The 24,814-nt window shown below is 39.8% G+C and overlaps 2 protein-coding genes across 2 annotated transcripts in view; one reads left to right on the forward strand and one right to left on the reverse strand.

Moving 5' to 3' along the window:
* The first annotated feature begins 3,908 nt into the window (after positions 1-3,908).
* SDCBP (syndecan binding protein) lies at positions 3,909-14,773 on the forward strand. Its single transcript, XM_008644944.2, has 8 exons — positions 3,909-4,016; positions 6,884-6,962; positions 9,509-9,618; positions 9,938-10,096; positions 10,962-11,137; positions 12,367-12,538; positions 13,102-13,193; positions 14,056-14,773. The coding sequence occupies exons 1-8, from the start codon at positions 3,966-3,968 to the stop codon at positions 14,108-14,110; spliced, it is 894 nt and encodes a 297-aa protein (XP_008643166.1). The 5' UTR covers positions 3,909-3,965; the 3' UTR covers positions 14,111-14,773.
* Positions 14,774-18,403: 3,630 nt separating this feature from the next.
* Positions 18,404-24,814, reverse strand: part of NSMAF (neutral sphingomyelinase activation associated factor) — a 40,003-nt gene continuing 33,592 nt past the window's right edge. The window contains exons 25-31 of the mRNA XM_017727402.1: positions 23,576-23,643; positions 23,227-23,350; positions 22,403-22,486; positions 21,259-21,409; positions 20,780-20,882; positions 19,704-19,813; positions 18,404-18,774 (exon numbers count right to left, since the gene is read on the reverse strand). Of these exons, the coding sequence (XP_017582891.1) occupies positions 18,680-18,774; positions 19,704-19,813; positions 20,780-20,882; positions 21,259-21,409; positions 22,403-22,486; positions 23,227-23,350; positions 23,576-23,643 (735 nt within the window). The 3' untranslated portion in view covers positions 18,404-18,679. The remainder of the gene's footprint in view (positions 18,775-19,703; positions 19,814-20,779; positions 20,883-21,258; positions 21,410-22,402; positions 22,487-23,226; positions 23,351-23,575; positions 23,644-24,814) is intronic.

Here is a 24,814-nt window from a genome sequence, read left to right on the forward strand (position 1 = left end):
GTGCTGCAACGGTGGAGTGATAGGACGGGCCTTTTAAGGCAGGCGAGCCCTGCTTCAGGTGGGAAATGGAGGCAGCAGGTGTCGGAGCTGAGCGGATAATGAGGGTAATTGCTCCCAGGCTAATTAGATATGTATGAGAAGGGAAGTACTGAGTTATTAGTAGGGATCGTGTCTTACGAAACCGTTCCTTGGTTCGTGATGTCTTAGCCTGACCTTTGGGAGGTGTTGTCCTGCATCTGCTTTAAAGATGAATTTTGGGGTTCATAAGCTTCTAATTTCTAGAAGTGGGAACCAGTATTCCGATATAGGTGCCAACGTTATGCCTGCTGTAATTTTTCCACGGGCCACAGGAGGAAGACATACGGGGTGGCGCTTTTTGTTTTGGTTTTTCTTCCCCTCCCGCAGTTTTGGCTGCTGGTGCTTTCAAAGACAGCAGTCACTACAGGCTGCCAGACTGGGGTTTAGCAGGATCATCCTATGTTGTGTTCATGCTTTTCGACCTGGAAAAAGCGTCGGGAAGCCTGTGTCCTCCCAGGCACGCCAGCGAAAGCAGTTCGGGATCACTCCCCCCTCAAGACTTCCTGCTGGCTGGCTCAGGGAGTCACGAGTGACGCCTTTCGTAGTTCTCCGATCGGTGGCCCGGCGCTTCCCTTTGGCAAACAGCATCTGCCTGGTGAGACGTGTTGGCACTGGTGGTCAGACTTTCCAGCCAAGTGTACTGAATGGGGGAGAAGTCTTTACTGCCAGGTTTTGAGTGGTCACCAGCTGAGTTAGAGCTCCTGCCCCATGCTCTTTGGTTTTCACTTCTGCTTTCCTGAACACTTGGTCTCCTCACAGTATGTGGAAGTATGGAAATGGTTGGGGAAGGTGATTCTGATATTGGTGTAGTTTTTTAAGAGAGAAGAGGAGGTTGTAGTGACTAACATTTTTTGGTATCCACTCCTCAGTGCCTAAAGCTGTTACAGCACCAGCTGATATTCATGTTCGTACTGTGAATAACATTGCACAGAAGTTGCGGACAAGTTCTTCCTGCAATTGCTGGTGGTCCCTGACAGTGGCAAGTGTTACTGAAAAGTCTTATTTTTAACTAAATACAGTATTCTTGTGGCTCTTGCATTATCTAACATTGGGTATTTGTATTACAACTGCCTTTGCAGAAACTGAAAATACCATATGCAAAGTTATGAGCTCACTGAATGCAGTTACAGTGGTGACTGTTATTCTGGCTATTTAGTTGGAAAACCAGAACTAGGAACTGGTGAGTTTATGATGCGGGAGCCAGCCCAGAAGATCCTTGGTGACAAACACTTGGGTTTATTAACCCTTGGCTGGGGAGGGGAGACTGAGGGGGTTGTCAAGGGGCAGGATAAACTTCTGGAGTGTTGTCTTACGTAATCTGAAAACTAGTATATGTTTAGCTTTGCTAATGCTTTTCTACAGAAAGCACTGTGCTCCTCTTTATAAACTAGTGGAAGGTTGAAGTTGCTGGTCTGTGACAAACGTAACCAAGTAATTGTGTGCAGAGACTGGTCTGGGGAGGAGAAATAAAGCTGGCCAGGGTGTACCGTGGAAGTTGGTCACTGGGACAGGGGACCCGGCACTCTCTGGGCTGTGCTCTGCTGCTGTGTGGATGCCAGAGATCACCACCTGCAAAGTGCTGCTGTTGTGTCCCTTGTTGCCCTGCCGTGGGGTGACTCCTTTGGGAACACACTGTCCTTGGCTTGCCCTCTTTTTCTGCCTGCTGCCAGGAGTGTGCTGACGTGTGCCAGTGCTTGGGCCAGCACCTGAATCTACCAGGGCAGCTGTAGCACAGAAGGAGATGCCAAGTCCGATGCTGTGTGTGAGCAGCAGAATGGAGCATCCAGGAATCACTTACCTGACCAAGAGCTTTGGCTTATGTTTGCTATTACCCATTTTGGATGAGCAAAAGCATTTCACTGTTTCGCGTCAATGGTGGATTAAAACAGAACTTCAAACTGGCCTTAAATGTGCGTGTTTTATTTATAGTTTCCAGGCTTTAACTATGTTTGGTAGAATTGCAATAATTAATCAAAAAAATCAGTAGCAATTAATTATTGTAAGATAGCAGGCCACGTGTTTACAGTTTAGATCTGTCACATTTGGGGCATGCTTTTTTAAAATTTTAATTGCAGTTTGACATGATACTGGAGCTGTTGGGCACTGCTGAACAAGCATAAAAGCTGTTGATGAACTTAGTGTAATATGAAGAGATGTCTATTGTGTTACTGCAGTATCACATTAGGCTTGTGTGTGTGGTGTTCATTTAGAAACTAACTTAATATCTGTACTTCAAGAAGCAATAGCTCAAGGATTTATGCAGTGGTCACTTTTAGTCTGAATTTTTTGCTGAATTGCTACATTAATAAGAACCTCTTTTCTTTGGATGAGAAAATGAATCCCCAAACCAAAAACTTTTAATAAAGCTTCTGTATTAACTGTGTTCTCAGTGCGTTCTGTAACTTGCAAAACTGTTATCACATTTTGTTATCTTCTGTTTCTGTTCCTCTCCATCCCTCTCACTAAAATGTTCCCATATACTGATGTGGAATGCTTTAAGGTGGGTTTCAAAAGTTCAGCTGATCTCAGTGAGAGTGAACGAGCTCTGGAAAAATGGGATTTCCTGAAGTGTCAAGTGACTGGTTCTAGCAGAGCTGGATTTCAGCATGGTGCCTTAGAATACCATGTGAAGTGGTTTATTTTTTTTGGTTTTGCTGAGGGTTTTTCTTCCCCCTCTTGTTTTTTTTGTATTACTTCCTGATCAGTTGTCATAGGGCTCTCCCAACATCACATGAGAATCAGCCTGGAATCTCTGTATTTTGAAACTCACCACTTGACTGAATCTTCCTAGTTTATACAGGTCTCTTGCTGCAATTAATATGTTGTAAATGGACATGGGAAGCCAGTTCTCTCTAGTGGCTTCTTGCTGGATCTCATGATTTAGCCCCAGCCAGCAACTAAGTGCCACAAAATTGCTTGCTGGTTTGCCCTGCCCCAGCAGGATGGGGGAAGAGAATCAGAAGAGTAAAGTGAGAACTCATGGGTTGATGTAATTAGATAGTTTAATGTGACAGAAGAGGAAGAAAAAATATTATTAAAAGAGTTGGAATATATAAAACGAGTGATGCACATTGCCACTACTTGCTGACCAATGTCCATGCCTTTGGCCAGATTTCCCCCCAGTTTATTTGCTGAGCATGATGCCACGTGGTATCCCTTTGGCCAGTTTGGGTCAGCTGTCCTGGCTGTGTCCCCTTCCAGGTCTTTGTGCCTCTCCAGCCTTCTCACTGGCAGGGCATGAGAAACTGAAGTCTTTGACTTAGTATAAACACTATTTAGCAACAACTAAAACAATTAGTGTGTTATCGATATTATTCTCATCCTAAATCCAAAACACAGCACTAGGAAGAACATTTTCTCTATCCCAGCCGAAAGCAGGTCAGTGGAATATTAGAAGGGATGGAAGTGTTTAAATACTTTGGACGACAGAGTGGAAGCTTCTGCAGTTGTGTATAAAATACTGTCCCAGTTGGGAGGAGAGTTTTTGTAGGTTTTTCATCTTTGCCCTCATCATAATTGCATCTTGGCCTCCTAAAAGTCTCTCTTTGCTTCCTGTGAAATGTTTTTCTCTGTGTAGGTTTTCTCATTATTGAGACCTAAACTTTGACAGTGCTAAGCATATTAAATAAAGCCTATTAGCCAAAGGCTGCTGTTGATAACAGATTAAATGGGTAGTCTTAATGGAATTCATCTGTAGTGCCAGGTATCTTTACTGCTGACTGGCAGGTCACAGAACACTTATTTAGCACTTAGTCTTGTTAATTTATTTTTAAAAAAAATTTTTTAAGAGTTGATCTCAGTAAATATCCGAGAGCTAATCCTGTTGGTTTTTTTTTCCCATTTGTTTTTTTTTCAGTCTGCCCTCTACCTAGTAAGACTTCATCAAAATGTCTCTCTATCCTTCCCTAGAAGATCTGAAGGTGGACAAAGTTATTCAGGTATGGTGGACTTTAAAAAAGATGAGTTTTGATGACAATAATATATCTGGTGATATTTAATCCAGGAAAGGGGAGGCTTACTGTAGTTGAGAACTTGTTTTACCATCTCACTCTGAAAGGGAAAAGACAAACTGTTTGCTTTGTAGCTTGATAATATGATTAATGCTTACTTAACCACTTGGATATATTTATTTTGGTTTATATATTAATTTGCCTTCATATGTTGATATGTTTGGGTTTTTTGAAGTATGGATACATGGTCTTAAGTAGATGAACATAGTCTCTTCACATACTTCAACTCTGACTTGATGACTAAACTAATACATCTGCCGCATCTCATTCCCAATGTCCAACTCTGTGGCAGAAAGCTTTTGTGGTTATTTGAGCACAAAAAAACCCCACTGGCTGTCTTAATGCCATCTGGAATCAGACTTGTCCTCCAGCTATTTCATGGTAGTGACCAGTTCTCACAGTACATCCAAGATTATCAGCTTTGTGCAAAACCCTTTATGTGTAAGAATATTGGTAGTTTTATTATTAGACATGATGAGAACTAAAAAATAACTGTGAAACAAAATAATGAAAAACCCTTTAACGGATTAAAAACTCTATGAGAAGCTTGACGTGGATTATTTCACAAGGAGTTTCCGTTCTTTCTTCAGCATTTTACTTTTCCCTGAACCTAACTTGCATTCCTTCTCTGTTTAAACAATGTCAAGGCGTTATAGTGTGTTTTAAGGTGGCTTCTACTTCTGTCCTTGCTGTTTTCATTGGGAAGCAATCAAGCAAACTGCAAAAACAGCTTCTTTACTCTCCTGTGCTATCCTGAAGTGCAGTGCCTTGTCTCATCTGTGTTTGTATGTGTGGGGTGGAGCTTTTGAAGTTGTGGGTGCTATGTTGGGATTTCTGCTTGTCATGTCCACCCACTCCATTGTTCTTATCTAACCACAGTCCTTTATCTACAGTCTGGTAATGCTGAACTGAAAAATAAGTAGCCTGGAGCCAAGAACGTGCTCCTTTGGCCTCTTATTGACCAACTGCTAGAGTTTTATATTACAATTGAAAATTATAATAAATGTAATCAGTAAGCCATTCCATTATCACTAACACTTTTCATAGAATCACTGAATAGGTTGGGTAAAAGTCCTCTGCAACAAGCAGGGACATCTTCAACTCCATCACTTTGTTTGGAGCCCTGTCCAACCTGACCTTGAATGTCTTCAAGGATGGGGCATCTACCACCTCTCTGAACAACCTGTTCTAGTGCTTCACCACCCTCAATTTATAAAACTCCTTCCTCATATCTGGTCCAAATCTAATTTAGTTTAAAATCTTTACTCTTTGTCCTATTGCAACAGGCCCTTCTAAAAGGTCTGTCACCATCTTTCTTACAAGCCCCCTTTAGTATTGGAAAGCTGCTGTGAGGTCTCCCCAGAGCCTTCTCTTCTCCAGGCTGAACAGCCCCAGCTCTCTCAGCCTTTTCTCGCAGGAGAATTGTTCTGTCCTTCTGATTGCTTCTGTTACCATTTCCTTGGGACCTGCTCTAACATGTCTTTCCCGTGCTGGGGATCCCAGAGCTGGACACAGCACTTCAGGTGGGGGTCTCACAAGGGCAGAGTGGAAAGGCAGAATCACGTCCCTCAACCTTTTGGCATCAAAAGCTAAACTGTTTCCTTCTCCCAAAAAATGCATTATAAAAATGCTGTCTCTTTAAATAAGTCTGAGAGCATTCTTAGGAGAAGAGGGGGCAGAGTGCTGGAAGACAACTTCTGTATCTGCAATGAGTGAGTAAGATTCAAATGACTGCTGGCTAAAACAAACAGACATGTTACATTAAATATTATTCCAACCTGCTCTTTTTGCCCATCATTTGAGTTGGAGCCTGTGCTTCTAAATACACGTGATATTGCTAAATAATGACTCATTCTTGCTGTGAAACTTTTTTTCTAAAGACAACTTCCTGGAGCTTACAGGACTAAGAAGTCTTCTATTTTTAAGCATTTCCTTAACATCATGAAGTAATTTTACTGTCATGCTGTGTTAGATAATTTATGTGTCCTGTTCAGCATAATGTTTCACTATGCATTGAGTAATTTCCCCCCCACACCTTTGACATTCAACCTCAGGAAAGTTATTGGGATAGCTATTTCCATCATGCTTTAGAGGCCTCTCTAAGGCTGTGTTTTTCATGGGTCATGAGCACACAAGGCCAAAAAATAGAGCTGAGATATTGAGAAGGAAGGAAAGTGACTCACAAATATAAGAGAACTTAGTAAAGTAAGCCAGTCCGCAGTACAGAAATACGGCTTTATGTGTTCACTGTAGTGGCAAGTGCTGTAGAAAAATCATCTTGGAAGGTCCATTTCTTTCAGAAGATATTATACTAGTAGCATTGGATTGTGTGGAACTTGACACCTGAAAAGAACTATGGATCTCACTAATAATGTCTGTAAATGGTGTGAAGAAGTAAAACTGCTGCTATCTGGCTGAAAAAAGTAATAGCAAAACACTCTGCCAAAGGTTGTACCTTAAAACTTAGTTATAAGCTTTGTTGGACAAAGGTAATGTTTCCTTTAAGGCTTTTTAACTTGTTTGATGACAGAACAGGTTGACAGGAAGGCTGTTCTACATTATCACTGTGGCTTTGTCTCTGAGGAAGATGTGAGTTGATCTGCCAAAGTAGTTTTGGTACTATTACAGCATGTTGTATTGAAGCTATTTATTTCACTTAAAAAGATTGACTTCATTACTTCACGATGAATAGTAACTAGCATGTACAAGAAAAAAGAAAATATTGAGTCTCCTGCTTGCATAATGTTTACTTTTTCTTATACACAATTAACATATGTGAGTTTCTTTGCTTTTAGGCTCAGACTGCCTTTTCTTCAAATCCAGCTAATCCAGCAATCTTGTCTGAAGCTTCTGCTCCAATTGCTTGTGATGGAGGTAAGCTCATGTACTGTACAGTATCCTAATGTTGTGGAAAGCAGTTACGAAATCCTAAAGTTAACAGTACAGTCAAAAATAGCTATAAATATGTTAACCTATTTACAGAGGGAAATAAATGTTACCCTAATTACATTTCCTATTTAGAAATGCTAACACCCACCTTGTGGGTCAAATAGGCATCTATAGGAGTCAAAAACCAGTGTTTGCTTATAAAAGGAAGTTGTGTCTAGGAGTCGCCCTTCTCTGTTTGAAACCTTTTCCAAGTGAGCCTAACATAACAAGATTTGATGTTGGTACCATTTGTGGTCTGTTTAGCCCTTACCTCAGACACTTAATTGTCCTTATTTATCACATATATATTTGTACACTTTAGAGGACAGCGTGAGTCAGAGTCTTTCCTCTACACGTGAGCTCGCTCAGGAACAGACAAAGACAAATCTCTGTCAACAAGAGAAGTGTCCAGGAAGGTGGTACTTAATCTTGTTGTTTAGTCAACATTAAGCTTCCAGCAGATTTTGGAATCAAATGTATGGTGGGAAATCCATGAGATCTAAAGCTGAATGACTTGTATCCATTTCTCCTTCTTTTTTCCCATGCACAGGTATGTTTGAGGTTGGAGCTCTGGATTAATAAATTACACTTGGTTTAAAAGGCCTAAAACCTCTAACTAGCGAGACCAGCAGCAGTGCTGGAATGGCAGTCAGGAAGGCTGGTGGATCAGGTATTAAGGCTTGGTGGATGGAACTTTGTTTCCAGGTCTTCTCTGACTGCTTGTCTGTGTGTCTAAGATGACTTTAAGGCAGGAGTTTGCATAGTTCACCAGAGTTGCCTCCAGTAGATCCTTTCTGGATTGGATACTTGTCTGACCTCACCTCACCAGACCAGATTTGAGTTTGCTTCAGCAGTCTCTTCTTGGCAGCATTTTTTCTGCTGTCCATAGTTACAATTCTCCTGCAAGTATTTGGCCAGCAGGAACCAAAACATAATTTTGACATGAACTTGTCTGTGAATTGCTCTGGAACTCTGTGTGGCTGAAGAGTGATTAATCATTCAATATATCCCAAATGAAAGAAGGCCTTACATCATCTATAGGATGTGCTGGACCCACTGGAAATTCTTCTTCCTGACACAGACAGGAGACTACAACATCAAGAGCTTTTGTGTTCTGCTATGGGTTCTGCTATTTGGAGCACTCTGTTTCAAATGAGAGTGTAATTCAGCCAGCAGAGATGCATCCTGAGTTGTGGTCTTTACTAAAGAACAAAACAAAAAAATTGTGTAGCTGCAGAAATCTTGTGCTGTGTTGTGTATAATCCTAGGGGCTTGAAAAAGCAAGCAAAAATAGAAAATTTATTAATCAAAAGCTTGTAATCAATATTGATGAAGCTATAAGCTAGCAGTTTAGTCCAGAAATACAATCAGACAACTCTCGTGCAAAGCAGCATATTAAAGAGCAAAAAAATGTCTTGTTTATATTGGCATTCACCTTGCAATGACCTTTGTTCCTTCCCAGAAAAGTTACTTTCCATTGCTGGTCAGACATGGTTTCTTAGAATAGCTGTTTTTATGCATTTATACCCATAAATGAACACTAGAAACCTAAGCTTTATGTGCTGGGGAGTGTGGCTGCTTCCAAAGCCTTCCTTTGCATTAACCCCCCTCTCTCCAAGCAGGCTTTTCTGTCCCCACTCACTTAGTGAGAATGTCAGGGGGACTCTTAAGAGCTCTCATAACTGGCACTTGTTAAATGGCACCAGTTAATGATCTGTGGAATGTCAAGAGCAATATCAGGTTTATTTCTAGAGTTGTTCAGCTCAAGGCCTGACAAGTCTGTCAGTTCAACTTCCTCTCCTCCCACTCCTTGCACCTCCCTCCGCTTGGGTATAGAGGGATATTTTAAAGGCTGTGTGTGTCTTTTCTTGTTGAGAGGCATGTATAAAGCTCCTTCAGTTTGAAGCTGTGAGAAAATGACAGCTACTTTGTCTTGAAGACTCAAAGCAGACTGTAGTGGGGGCCTTACAGCCAGGAGGCTTCTGCAGAAACCTTCCCATGCCTGGGATCGGGAATATCCTTGTTATGAATGCCTCTTGCGAAGCAGTGCTGTTTTGAACTTGGTAGAAGGTCTCTGTTGTGTGTGTTCTTCAGCACACCTGGTTTTTGGGGTGGGGAGGAGAGTAGTTTTTCCCAGAAGTTCTAGTGTTTAAGGGCATGTCCTCATGGAATACAGCACAGTGTTAGTTTTGGAACTTGTCACCATGCATTTATCGTTATTTGTGTTGTAAAAGGTGAATAGAGTAACTGAAACGGAAAGTCCTCTGTAAGTTCTTTATCTCAGAAGTGCTGCTTGTCTGGTTACTCTTTTAAACCAGGCCACAATAACAATCCTGATTCAAGTGGATCTTCTGTCATAATTTTCCAATTAAATAATTAATAATTACAATAGCACAAGATTTGTCAAAGTAATTGTGCATGTAAAAGCAGTTAACTGCTCCTTCTGTTAAACCAACAGTTGTATTGATTTTTGTTTCGTTGTTCTCCTGTAGGCTTGTACCCCAGATTGTATCCAGAACTTTCTCAGTATATGGGCCTGAGCATCAATGAGGAAGAGATGCAGAGAAACTTAGCAGTGGCAGCAGCTGCACAGCCACAGGGTGTAAGTACCAGTCAAGCATATTCTAGAAAACAAAATAAAGACTAAATGTGTATCTAGCATTCTAGAGAGCAGACTATCATTTGCCTTAAGTACCATACTTGACTGAGAGGTGAATTATTTAAGTAGCAGTGCCTGTTTTAGTCTTTAGTCTGTTCTGAAACTGAGCAGTCCATTTCCAATGTTGGGAGGGGGTGGGGGACAGCTGGTGTTGTGGCTGATTTTGTGTGTTGTTTTTTTTAAAATATCACTTCATACAGACTGACATACTGCTGCTCTTAAAACCTGAAAGTAAGTTGTCTGGCTGTTTTGTTTTAATCAGCAACTGGTAACAAGACCTTCTACTAATTACATGGTAGCTCCAGTGACTGGAAATGATATTGGAATTCGCAGAGCAGAAATTAAGCAAGGCATCCGTGAAGCAATTCTGTGTAAAGATCAAGATGGCAGAATTGGACTTCGCCTTAAGTCTGTTGATAATGTAAGTGTAGAAGTTGCTTTTGCCTCTAGAGATTTTACTGCTGGACTGTATTAGTAGTGAAGTTAGTGTGTGGTCACAAAATAGTCTTCTGTATAATGGTTTCTTATCCATTACTAGAATATTCAAGTCCTTATTAGACTTTTAACTAGATTTCCAGCTGTCTGAGCTAGGATCTGAATTTACAGCTGCAGTTTAATGCCACGTGTTTTATTTATAAGACCTGAAAAACCACAGCTGAGAATCATCTCCTTTTTTGTAAAAGGTGGTTAAACCATTTTAGCTGTTTAATCTGAGTGTTTTTAAAAAAATTGTACTGAAGATAGCATATAGGGTTAAAATACTTTTCTGTAGATCTTCTAATGCAGAAAATGGGGTTTTCTTAGAGTAGCATGGGCTGGTGTTTTTTTTTTTAACACCCCTCCCTCCCAAAGGTATTATTTATAATTTGCTTTGATATTTGCTTTACTTTGTTTTTAGGGATGCTTGGACTAGAAATAGCTTTGTAAACACCTGTTAAAACAGACAAGTATTTTACTCCTTTGCGTAAGACTTTAATGTTACCCTCATGTCTCTTTTTTTCTCTTGAATATTTAGATATCTAGACAGAACAGATTTGCTCATTTTTGAACTTTTATCTAGCATTAATTATCTGTCAGACTTTTAAATACATCTAGAAACAGACTGAAATTTCACAAGTGCCTCTTAAGGAGAGATAATTAGCAAGTCCTTCTGGGTGGTCTGTTTGGCTGGTATTGTGTAGAATGGGAAACTTTAAGGGGCTGTGTGTTCTGTGACTGGTCGTCTTCATCTTTAACCAAGAACTTCCCCTTCTCCTCCCCTCCCTTTTTTTTTTCCTCTTTTGTAGGGTATATTTGTCCAGTTAGTTCAGGCAAACTCTCCAGCATCCCTTGCTGGTCTGCGGTTTGGGGACCAAGTTCTGCAGATCAATGGTGAAAACTGTGCAGGATGGAGTTCTGATAAAGCACATAAAGTTCTGAAACAGGCTTCTGCAGAAAGGATTTCAATGATCATTCGGGACAGGTAAAGCCAAGCACAGTTACGGATTTGTCGTTATCCATCTCTCAGTAATTCTGTGGGGTTGGGGTCTCCCCTTGCTTGAGCAGGTTTAACGGAATCTGTTTGTCCATGTACTTCAGTGGTAAAGATCTTCAGAAATGTTCCCTTTTGTGGAAACAGTCAAAATGGTTCTTAACTTGTAAGCTTCCTGGGCATGATGAGACATAATTTTTTTCCAAGATAAACTAGTGAGTGAGTGATGGCACAAGTTTAAATTTAAACTCCGAATTGAAGAGTTCTGTGCTTTTTTTCGGATACAATTTTTTTTCATTTAGTGTAAGTGAAAGCCAGCAATAAAAATAGTAACACAATGCTTGCTGTATTAATGAATACATTTACATTTTACGTAGCATGACAGCTTTTCTTGTGAACTCTGTTGCTTATGTATGAATTAATTCCAGTTTTATTAAAAGCATGCTTGATGACCCAATATGTTTTTTCAATTGTATTAAATAAGGATCTTGTAGCTAATTGTATGTAGTAACAACAGGTGAGATTAAACGTAAGGCCTGTAGGCTGCAGGAAGATAGATGATACTTCATGTGACTAAGCATACGCCTCAAAGCTTTTTCCATGTTCCTTCTTGCTTAAGAACCAAGTCTGACCCAGTGCAGCGCAGCTGTTTTGATCAGGGCAATTACTTCAATCACTGAATCAAAATACTGTGGTAGTAGGTTCCCTGCTCTGTCTACCACTTCTGTGCCCAACATGCCACCCTCTTCCTATATCTACTGCCTTTTTAAGACACAATTTAAAGGTTTATTGTCCCTACAGCAGTAGAAATGTTGTTGGGGAAGCCTTGTACTCTCAGAATCTCAGTTGTTGAAACTGCCTGTGCTATTTTATTGACCTTGTAATGTTTGTAGAGAACTTAATTTTTAGTGGATATTTGCGTTTGTTTGGTTGTGGTGGTGGGTGGGTGGATGTTGTACGGGATTTTTGTATTATTATTAATCCAGAGGGTGAAATATCTCTAGAACAGGGAAAACATGTAAGGTTTATAAACAAATATATTTTAATATAAAAATATTAACAAAATGAAGTTAAACCTAACAATTTGTAATTATAGATAATGTATGGGTTTCTTAGAGTACAATTACTTTTTGTAAGCTAAAGATGCTAAAATAGCATGTGGTTATTTCTGTGGTTTAGTAGACTGAAAACATTACTTTGTACTTTAAATGTCTTTTTAGACCTTTTGAACGAATTATTACCATGCATAAGGACAGCACAGGCCATGTTGGTTTCATATTCAAGAATGGAAAAATAACTTCAATAGTGAAAGACAGTTCTGCTGCAAGAAATGGACTTCTGACAGAGCACAACATCTGTGAAATAAATGGCCAGAATGTAATTGGGTTGAAGGTAAAATAAGTACTATGTGGGGGGTGTGGACGGCTGTGAGCTTTTTATGTTTGTATAGTAAGTGTGTTTTGGAGAGGGAAAAGGTTGTAATATATTGTTTAATGTTCATAAAATCAAAAATTCAGCCATGAGAGGTAACTTGACTGGAGAGACATGCATGTTTTGGGCTTCTTTGCAGTTTTGTATTGGTTGTCAGGGCAGCTCATTCTCATCCTCTCTGCCTCTGCCTGTTGAGGCTGACCCTCAGTTTTTATCTGTAGTCCAACCTTGCTGGGAAAACGAAGGGTAAGCTTCCTCCTTCCAGCCTGCATCAAATTATAGCAGAAATTCTGTGTATGATGTCTGTGTCCCTTCTCTAGTCAGTTCATGCAAGATACTCCTAACCAAACATCTGTGAAGTGGTGTTGCAATTTCAGTGATTTGTCCTGAAGGTTGAGTCCTCCAAACAAGGAGTTGGAGGGGTCTCGAAGCCATGTGAAATGTGTCTAGAAAAAGCTCTTGAACTGCTGCTTTCTTAGTCAGCTTGAGTTGTGTTGCTAATATGACTTCTTATTTACTAACAGGACTCACAGGTTGCAGACATCTTGGCAACAGCTGGAAATGTAGTGACCATCACTGTCATGCCTTCCAGTATTTATGACTATATAATAAAGAGGTAGGTAATACAATGCAGCCGTGGTGTTAATTATAATCAAGGTGACAGTGACTATAAAATGTGTTCATTATAAGACCTAATTACAAACTTTACATAAAGATTGGAGGAGGGGATGGGGATGTCCGAAAATTTGTTTAATATGATGTTTTGGTCAAATTGGCATATGTTTGTACAGTTTTTAACCTATTCTATGTTTGTGATGATCCTTTGCCTTTTCCTCTCTGGAAAAACCTGAATTTCCTCTCTGGAAAAGCCTGAATTTCTGAGGACTTTAAATGGCTGGATACCACAAGTATTTCTTACCTTGTAACTAAAATGTTTGTAGCACAACTAATTCCAGTGACATAAAAGTGATTCCTGGCAGGATAGTTCTGGGTTTTTTTCCTAATCCATTGGCAGCAATGGCTTTCTACAGCTCAATCTGTCCTGCAAAAATGTTTCCAAAGTTGCTAGAAATTAATAATGCTTCAGGTGTAATTGAGGTTTTTTTCCTGGATTTTTTTTTTTTAATCCCCTTGGCTTGGTATCCTCTTTTTACAAAGCAGTTTTCAGTCTAAAAGCCACATTTTCCCCTGCTCTCCTTCCTTTGTGCTTGTACTCTGCTTTGCACACGTGCCCATACCCTGAAACATACCAACAACATAGCTCAGGTGCTAGAAATGTTGAGTATTGTGGGTTTCTCTTTTGTCTGGGGGTGCAGTTTGGGGCAGCTTTCTCTAGCAACATGTCAAAAATAGTGGAGTAGAAGTCCAGCTTTTAATTTGTATTAAAGGGCTGGCAATGACACAGCTACTGTGAGCAGAAGCTTGAGTGGTCTTTTGTAGTTGTCTTACAAAACTGAATGCCTTTTCCTTTTCCTTAGGATGGCAACTAGCATTGTGAAGAGCCTGATGGATCACTCCGTTCCTGAAGTCTAAACTTGCACCATGGATGTCTGTGTACATATATATAATGATGATTCCACTAAACTTGGGCTATTATACTCAGTGATCTCTTTTCTTCTGCACATGAGCCTTTCTGGAGGCTGAGAGAAGATATGCTGCATCAAGCATTTGCATCTAAAATGGCTGGGAATGTCACCGTTCAACATATCTTGTGTATTCACACACTGTAAAACTTGCAGCCTTACATGCTTGACAAATGTGAAATTCCAATTGTGTTATGACTTCTTTTCATAGGTCTTTTATTTAGCTTACTACTACTATAAGCCATTGCAACTAAAGGAACCAGGTATCACTTGCAAAGCTACATGTTGTTACCCAGGACAATGCTGTGCTTTCTAAGACAAATGAGTATTTTTACTGCTTTTTGTTTGCAAGAGTAGATTTGAAATAGCATATTAGAAGTAAGGCTAGTACTAGTTAATTTTTTGTTCTAGTAAATACTGTTTACACAGAAATGCCACCTAGCTGGATATAGCTCAAGGCATCAGTCATTAAGTAACCGTAATTAAAGTAGTGTACAGATACTCAAATCTTTTTATTACTTGTTATATGAATTGTAACTAATATGCTTATCTCTCGCCTTAACCATGTTCTTTTAAGGATTCAGACATAACCAAATAAATGACCAAAACTTTACATCCTCTGTGTGTACATACTTAAGATGACCTTTCATCGAAGTCAGTTTCAGCCAACAACTAGGATAGGAAATACAGTGTAAAATATTTAAATATGCTTACTCCTTTTAACATTGAAATGTTTTAGAAGGGTAGCTCTGGGCTACTTTAAACAAGCTGTGTTTAATGGAAAAAATTCTTCACTGTGAGGGTGGTGAGGTAATGGAACAGGTTGCCCAGAGAAGCTGTGGATGCCTCATCCCTCAAAGTGTTTAAGGCCATGCTGGATGGGGACCTCAGCAACCTGGTCAAGTGGAAGGTGTCGCTGCCCATGGCTGGGAGTTTGGAACTAGGTGATCTTTAAATCCCTTCCAGCCCAAGCCTTCTTATGATTCTAACTCTCTTCGTACTGTAAGCTTAACACATGCAATAGCAGCCAGCTGTTCTCCAAGATGTACTAATTGTAGAGTTCCAGTTTCACTGTAAAACTGCCTGCAGCTTGCTGGGTGTGCTGGGTAGGGCTGGGGTGAAGTTAATTTTCTTGTAAGAGTGGGTATGGGGCTGTGTTGGAAGCTTGTGACCAAAGCAGGGCTGATAACACAGCACTGTGTTTGTTGAGTACAATGTGCAAAGTGTCAAGGCCTCTCCTGCTTCTCACTCTGCCCCTGTCCCCAGGGAGCAGGAGGCTGAGAGGGAGCACAGCTGGGACTGCTGACCCAAACAGACTAAAGGAAAATTCCACACCCTTTGACATTATGCTCAGCAAGAATTAGGGGGGAATCTTTCTGAGGGAGTTGGTCTGGGCATCAGTCTGCTGGGGGAATAGGGGAATGATTACCTTTGCATCACTTTTTTTTTCTTCCCCACTTTCTATTTTTCCTTCACTTAGTCCCCCCATCTATTGCAATCCACAAATTTTCATAGCTTTTGCCCTTTTGATTCTCTTGCCCCTCTTGCTGTGGGGCGGGGTGAGTGAGAAGCTCAGTAGGGGCTCAGCTGCTCATTGGGATCAGCCCACCACAATGGGTCGCAGGCAGGTTCAACTGAGACTTGAAAGTTCAGTGATTGCCTTTTTACTTTTTTTTCCTCTGCTCTCTTCCAGATTTCAGCTGTGAAATACAGGATCACTGAACTTCAGTTTTCCTCATAGTTGGCAGCAGCATGAAGTCAAAGCAAAGAACTTCAGTTTAGCAGAGGTATTATTTTTTAAAGATGTATTTGGGGAATCAGTTTAGCTATTCCTTCAGAACTGACTTGGATCCTGAACTGGTCTGGGGCTGGTGGCCTCTTAATTATTTTCTTGCTTGTCCATTTAAAGGATATACACTGCAAAAGATTATAAGAGATCACACCAAAATGAAAAGCAAACACTTCAGAGCTTGGCAGTCTGCAATAAACAGTCTCACCTGTCAGTTCCTCAGCATGTGTAGCTAAGTGTAGCTTTTCCTTTTTGTAGAAAAAGCAGGGTTGGGAAACCTGCTCTTCTGGGAGGAGTGAAGTTCAGCAGTGTAAGCTCAGCTCTGCCTGTCAAGAGAAGTCTTGCTGTGGAGCTTGCTGTTTCTCAAATGAATTTCTCAGTTATGGTAACCCAGAGAAAACCATTACAGTACTTCAGGCTGGAGATGTGATCAAATTCATCCTGCAAGCCAATTGAAGGGGACAGTTTGGTTGCTAAATGATGTGTCTCTGGAACCACTGTGGCAAGCCTACACTGGCAGCAATTGGTGGCTTGATGTAGCATTGGTATAATTCAGCCCCATGGGCTAGGCCTTGTGCCTGCAGTCATCTCTAAGGGCTTTGCCAAGCTCCTTAGCTTAGCTGTGAAATCCCTGGAGCCTAGACACTCATCTCTGTTTCTAACCTGTTTTCACTTAGGAGCAGATGAGTCAGCAAGGGCTGATTCTAGAGCTAAGGGGGCTTTAAAACTCTTTATTTACAGCTTAACCAGTGGCATTTGGTCACTTAAACCTTGTGACTCCCTACTAAGAACAAGACTGGCTAAAACTAAAAAAAAAAAAACAAACAAAAACCCAAGACAAAAATATGTTGGGGAATAGAAGATGACCATAGTTATTTTTTTTTGTTACCAGGCAGATTGCTGGAACTAGTGGGGCAATCTATTGGAAAAAACGGGTAGAATTTCAGTACAAGACCTTCCAGCTATAGCAGGTAGCAACCAGAAGTAAAAGAATAATCAAAAAGCTCTTTTTTAAGGTAGGAATCAGCTAGCATTGAAGAGTAACTTAGGGTTAAATGCATGTACATAAATTCAAATAAACTGCAAGGAAATATCAAGGCACCGTGGTTAACTTGACTGGTTTTTCCCTTTTCAAAAGCTATGGCTGCTTTAGGCAATGAAGCAGTGGGTGAGTGCTCTGTTTTGGGGCATGCTTTACAGCAGAAGGTAAACCTCAGCTACACTCCTATGCTATGCATACCATGCAACCCTATTTAACCAAAAAAGGGTATGTTGTTTGAGGTAGTTTAACTCAGAACTGAGGGGTCACAAGCTTCAGGGTCATTTTCCTCCAGTTTAGCTCAGCAGGAGCTAGTGACAAAGGACAATCCAGAATTCACCCGAGCCGTTTCCAGGCATGTGTAGAAAAATCACATTCTGTCTTCTTTGTCTACACCAGAGTATGTTTGGGAAATAAATAAACTGAAAGGTGAAGAAACAGAGCAGACATCAAACATTGCTCTGCAAGATTAAGACTGGTACAGCAGGAACGCATGGTATGGCTTAGTCTTTTGCCATGTGTGACATAGCCACACACACTCATTGATTACATAAAAACCCAGTGCATAGTGCAGCTGAAAGAAATACCACTTTGGTTTAATACCATTACCTTTCTGAAAAATAAGCTCACACTCCAACACAATAAAAGATCAGGGGAATGAGAGAACAGCCCCTAATCCTAAGCCAGTTGTTTTACAATGCCAAGTCTTTCACTTCAAAACAGCTCCTCCCAGCAAATGATACCCTGAAGTTCTACAGAGAAAGTAATCCTTGTGCAACATTGCTTTGTGCCTGGGTTAAGACAGTTGGGGAATTGGGTAAACCCAGGAACTCTAGCTCTGTTTAAATGCCATACTGAAATTCCATCCCAAAGGTGATTTGCATTAAAGAAGGTTGAGAAAACAAAACATGAAAATGCTGAAGGATAGTACTATAAATAAGGAAAAGGAGGAGTGATAGTCTTTTATGCTCTAACTTCAGGCACAGGATTAGGGGAATATTTATCCCAGTACATGTAGGTGTAGTTGGTCTGTTAGGAGATCAACTTTATGCTTGTCTTCTTTTCAGACCAATACATTAGTGCTGTTGTTTGGCAGGAAAAAGCAAGAGAAAATATGTTCTTAGTGTGCTCTATGCCTTTGCAAATAGCCACAGCTGAAGTCTGTCTAGGAGCCCAGACTGAGGACTGCTCAGAACAGCAGCTGCTGTGATGTTCAAAGCAGTATTTACAATCACGTGCATCTCTACTAAAAAGAAAGGTTGATTTCACACAATGTACATGCATTATGGCATGAGACATGACAGCATTAAGCTGCACATACCTGAAAAGGCTTAAATTAAGAATGCAAATGCTGCTTCTTTCAAAGCAGTTCAAACAGCAAGCTCTGATGCATTCCATGTAAATCAAACAATGACTGCAGGTTAAGAGCTCTTTAATTACAGAAAAATAAGTCTTTAATTTCATATCAGATCTCATTTTAGACAAGCAATTTCAGTATGATAGTCCATGAAAAACAAATGCATACTCTATGGAAGTTAAGAGCTCTCAGTAAAGTCACCATAACATAGAAAGTTGTAGTTGAACAAAGCTTCCTATCTGGTTGAACTTCAGCAGCCATCATTGCACGCAGTTAAATTCCTTTAAAAGGTCTGGTTTAAAATTACAGTTCATTTAAATGGAGGGAAAGGCACTTAGTATTGCAGTTTCCAGAACATGATTTGTTTGTCTTCCCCTCCTGTAATAACACTGTTGCACTGTTCATTCATCCACATGGACATTACAGCACCTGGGAAACAAAACAAAGCAAAAAACAAACAAATCCAAATGCAAATGAGTGTGGTACTCGAGATGACAGAACAGATCTTTTTAAGAGAGTTTAGCACAGTCTGATCATTACATTTCAGTGACACCATATATGCTAAGAGGAATTTTAGTAGGCTTGTAGGTAGCTGCTCATATTCACAGTGATGATCTCATGCTCCATTGCCTCAGCTGACTTTTGGTACTAGAGGGACATCACCACTGCAGTGTAGAATGCAGATGGCAACTAAGGAAAGCATTCATGGAGAATGAGCTTTTTTACTCTGCCATTTGGAATTTTCATGTTAAAAGTGTATTCACATCTTGTAGCACATGCCTTAGAAGCCCAGAATGATCTCTCCACAGGTCAAGTTCCAGAGTAAAACTTACAGTAGGGAAGTTTGAAACAACTGTTTTTAGTTAAATAGCCTTAAAAACTTAAACGACCTCAGTTTTATTCAGTTTTCTCCACACATTCTGGTTGCTGATGTCCTGAGACTATATAGATATATTTCATCAGCCTATAAATCCCCATCCAAACCAAGTTCTCTAGTAAACTTTATTTAACATTGTTAGACTCAGCCTGGACAGACCATGACAAAGGATACAGTGCAGTCTATACTGTATTTGAGGGCCAAGAGGTAGAAAAAGTTTGGCTTTTGCAGTGTTGTGTGAACTAGAAAAATTGAGAGTAATTTCCCTTTGGCCAGTCTGGTAAACAGCAATATTCCTCCACTGTTGTTAGATTTCCTAGGCAGCTCACATGGACCTACTTTTAATTCTGGTGTTTCATGTAAAGCTGACATCAGGAACAGCCTGCTGGGCTGAGCAGATGAGTCAAAGTTTTCAGTACTAAAAGAGCTGGAAAATAGAAATCTTGCATTCAGTTTGAGAATGGGAATACTTCAGGCATACCTGTATGCCCTTTGATTCTTTCAATAACTTTTCCTCCAAGAATGTCCCAAATCAGTAATTCACCAGATTGAGAGCCTGATAAGATGGTATTTCCATCCCACTTGAAGCACCTGCAAGTAAGTCTGAAATTAGTTCATGCCAAGCTTTTACATAATGACAGCCAAACATTTCCAAACTAGGTCAAAAAAGAATTGGAAATAGAGATATGAAATCAAAGGAAACTCCACTTTTTAACACAGTCTTTCTGGAAAGATTATTCCCAAATTATTTTAAAGAGTCATGACCCAAACTTGCTTCTCTGACTGCCCTAGATCTAGCTAGGCCTGCCCCTGGCAGAGGATAAAACAATCCCCTAACAGAAGAGGACCCAGTCAGCTACACGTGTGTGATATCCCAGTGCTCTCATGAGCCATCACTTCTGCCACTTCATATTCCTGAAACAATCATTTGAACTGCAAAGATGACTTTCAGGTAAATAACTAGTGAAAATATATATGTGAACATGTGTATGTTTAGATATACCCACAAAAAAAATGAACAAGTGTACTCCATGTATAGCTGCTATATTTTTACTCCAGTAACTGAGTAAGCATTCCATCTGTTTACCTGATAAACCATAAATAACTGTATACATCTCAGTTGCTGGAAAAAGGTGATCAGTCTTTGATTTTAATAGCCAATTATTTTTTAAGATCATTGAAATAAAAAGAAAACATTAAAACAAACCCCCCAAAACAAAACCAAAGAATCAATTATTAGCTATAGAGATGATTTAAGTAAGAAAATTGTCACCTTGTTAGAAATTTCAGTAGCTCAGCTGCTGGAAGAGCTGGTTAGCTACAGATCTCATCATCTTTAAAGGACATTAAAGTTGTTGTTGAAAAGTTATTTACTTAGCTGTTTGAGTTTGCCCCAGTTTGGAAAGCTTGATCATAATGCACACAACATGATAGAGTGTCAGCCTTTGCCCTCTAAAAAGTGATTCAACAAAAAGTTCCCAGTATTACTGCCCTTTCCACTCTGCTGTCACCAACTATCTCCACGCAGCTCCGTAACCTGCATGTTCTCAGCATTACCTCTGTGGCTCTTCAGCAGTCACAGAAGATATGAGCATTCCAGTTTGTACATCTATTACTTTAAAACAACAGTCCTCTCCTGTGCTCAGTAGATGTCTGCTGTCTGTACAAAAGAAGAAAGCAAACAAAAGAAACAACAACAACAATGCACGTTCAGACATTCGGTTCTAGTTACTAAAGCACTCTGTGATCAGCATGTTGGATATGACATTACCTGACCTACTTATCTATAAATAATTTACTGGAAATTAAGTCTCTAAGCAAGCAAAGATAAACAAGATTGGTTTAGAATCTAGACCACTGGTCTACAGCCTAGCATGGCCTTGTGTACAATTAAATTCGTTACAGTGGAGATGTGTGACAATCCAAAACATCTCACCATTCCCCTTAAAGCAGTAGTTCTAATAGGAAAGATACCAGGAATAAGATTCCCTTTGAAACTCCCAACAGTGCATATTAAAAACAGAAATCCAACATACCAGGACTAAAAGCAGAATGCAATACAGTCCCAGAATGACATGGCAACTGGTGCAACACTGTTGCTGTAGAAACATCCCAAACACTAATGGTACCTTCTTTGGTTCCAGATGCCAGTATGGTATTTGCAGCATTAAGGTCGATTGTATTTACCTAGGAAGTTAAACATCCCATGATTTTTCCTATTCTTTCATGTAAGCCATCTTGAGACAGGTTTTAAACATACACAAAACAAGCCCATTATCCCTAAGATGATATTTTATTTATGAAAAGCTTTGAATTTAATTCTCAACATCCTTAAATTAAGTACAAGTATGAAAAATCTGAACTATAAAAAGAAAAAATAGGTCACTTAAAGATATTTTAAAAGGCTTTTGCTTTGCTGAATCAGAAATGCTAAGTAACATTTCATATTGCTTTTAGTACCTATACTCTCCATCTAAATGCCAGACTCTACCCTTAACGGTAAAATTTTCACTTTTAAAAAACTTCCTACCCATCAGTGTTTCCAGTTCTCTTGGCTACAGTTCTTAAATATTACCAGAACTGTTTCACTATTTGCCAACGTGACCTGTTAAAAAAACTAACTCTCAGGAGGTTTAGAATACAGTAATTCTAAGTATCTTACTAGGCTGACGTTAGAGGCTATAAACAAAAGTATGCAGTTACACATTTATGATTCATTGCACACAATGTGTTTATATATTTACAGTGAAATTCACTAAGATATTTGATAACATAGTAAACAACTCAGGAATTCTTTTTCATTTGCTTGCCTTACATTAAGGGGAAGCTGTAACAATCAAAACACTTGAAAAAAGATTAGTCTGTTTTCAAAACCAAAGAAGCAAACAAAAGCCACCCAATCCTTCCTGCCCCCATAGGAATTCTGTGCACAGAAGCTGAGCAAGACAAATTAAGAAACCTCTGTTTACACTGGTGCTTCAGTCCCCAGAAGTGGGCCTTTCAATGAAGCAGGGAGCAGAACCATCAGACAGTGAAAACCCCAAAACACAACAAAAAGCCTCCATACACATTTCCCAAAATACACTCCTCAGCCCCTAACCCAACCCTTGTGCTTTACCACTAGATCATATTTAAATGATCAATTAATTTTATTATTCTGAGATACTGTAACATACTTACACTAACATCATGTTCTAACTCTGCAAGCAGTTCAAAGTGGTGTTTTTTATTGCTCAAGGTCTCTCCAGGAACACAGTGCCACACCTACAACACAGATAGTTAAGTTTGCTCAAGGAAGCAGTAGTATAACCCCAGATGAGTTCCTCCAGTGCTGAACTCTCACATTACAAGGAGGACTGCTGGTGTTCACTGTGGGCCTTGCCTACATGGCAGAACACAGCAAGAAATGGCACCTGAACTCATTTACCCTAAGCAGAGCCACGTGCTAAAGATGACTCTCCTGACTCCAGATAGCTACAGAGCTTACCTAAGAGTGGGTATATCACTGCACTGAGTGTGTACTTGCCAAAAAAATCATACGCAGCAGTCTTCGGGAAATTATTTCCTGTGTCTAGCTTCCAAATTATCTTTCCACCTAACTGTAGGCATGCTCTTTAAAATTAGCAAGTTTCTGGTCCTCTTAGCTGAAGAATGTAAACTACAAAATTATTAAACATTTTGGAAGTCTATTCCACCCCGGGAACAGAATTACCAAAGTCACAAAACATTCCAGTTCCTCCAACAAATACAGTTTGTCTTCAGAATCCTTATTTTTTACAGTAAAGTTAGAATGAATGAAATTTCTTGAAAAATAACACTTTAGCTTTGAAACAGTTGAGCTAAAGCTAAATGAAAAATAAACTCTAAAGTAAACTTACTGTGATACTAGCTAGGTTATTACTCTAGTACCAGAGGTACATCCAGCCCAAAGCATTTGGCTGGCTGAATATTACAAAGTGCTGGCTATAAATAATTATGCAACTGTAACAACCCCATCTACAAACCTTCACAGTGGAATCCCAAGATGCAGAATATAAGCGCCCATCACGCCAACAGATCTTGCTGACTGCATCATCATGGCCCATTAGGATGTCTTGCTGTCTTCCAAATGCAATTGAATAAAAATATCTAACAGAGGAAGGTTACAAAAGCATTACATTTTGTAAAACTTAAGGGGTTTTTTTCTAGATAAAGTAACTTTGTTTCTGTAGTTTCTAATGGAAATCTAATGGGAAGAAATAGAAACAGACACTGTTTTAACTACGAATTTCTGTATCATTATCTAAAACCATAAACAAAACAACCAAGGCACCCCATGCAATTCAATAAAGTCAAAAGGAAATAAATACACACATATGATTGTCCCATGAAGAACTTATGACAGTGGTATCTCCTGGTAAGATCAGACAAGATGACAAAGCCTGTAAAAAAAAAAAAAAAGTAGTATTCAATTTCTTACCCCAAATTCAATAAAAGTATATTAACATGCTTTTGGAGAACAAGAAGCATTTTAATCTTCTGTAAACAACATGCAGATGTTATATGAACACTGACCAAGAAAAACCTTAGAGGCTGGACACTGAACAGCAAGAATACTTCATCTCTGTTAAATAAAGGTAGCAGAGACATTCAGAAATACATGCAGAACTGAGAGATCTTTCCAAAGAAGCTGGTATATTGAAGTATGTAATTCCTCACTCAGAAGTAACTGGGTCAGATCATCTTTTAAGCTGCTGTCAATTCTGGACTCAAATGGCTAACAGAAACTAAAAATGCAGATTTCTTTTGATGTTTGTTCTCCATCACAGGTACTTATCAACTCAGCTCTTCCAAAGAACAAATATAACTAATTCCTGCTATTCTCAACAAGAAACATTTACAGATACCTGCTCAGTTACGTTACTATCACTGGAAATGGCAAGGAAAAAACCAACAATCAGCCCAGTGTGTCTACCTGATGTCATTACTGGTCATGTTTTAGGTCTGCTTGAAGAACAGTAAGCCGCTGGACTGTAGAGACGACTACTTGCTGTACTACATTACTGTAAGTGTTTAGATCAGCACTAAAGCTACAGGGGAGAAGAATAAGAGTATACAAGTCCTCCTCATGAAAAACAGACTTTTTGCTTAGGAGTCAAAGAGCTCCCTTTTCACAGTGCCAAGAAGCAACATTCCAAAGTTTCCCTTTGCTGAAGCATTAGGAATTGATGTATCCCGATTCACCTGCTAGTGTGTCCCATGGCAGACCACAGGCTCTTGATCCTGCACCTGACTTGGGGACCAGTCAGGACATGCTATGGCTTCTGTCTGGGCAACACATTTGCCATTCTTGTTCCCCCCAGAGATGATGGTAGAGAGAAAACTGATGTATCTTGGTGTCTTGCACCAATACAAGACTGAACATGACAACTGGGAGTGTATCTTTATGACCCAGGTCTGGCCACAGTGCTCAAGCACAGAAAATCAAATTCAGAATCCATTTGCCAGCTCTTTTAGGAGCAGGGGAAAAATGTTTTTCAGAAGTTGCTGAGATCATTGCTCATGGAGGAAGGATGGCTCATTTTCACCCAGCACAGATTCCACTCCCTGTGC

Source organism: Corvus brachyrhynchos, unplaced genomic scaffold (genome assembly GCF_000691975.1).
Source record: "Corvus brachyrhynchos isolate BGI_N302 unplaced genomic scaffold, ASM69197v1 scaffold60, whole genome shotgun sequence".
Taxonomy (NCBI): Eukaryota; Metazoa; Chordata; class Aves; order Passeriformes; family Corvidae; genus Corvus; species Corvus brachyrhynchos.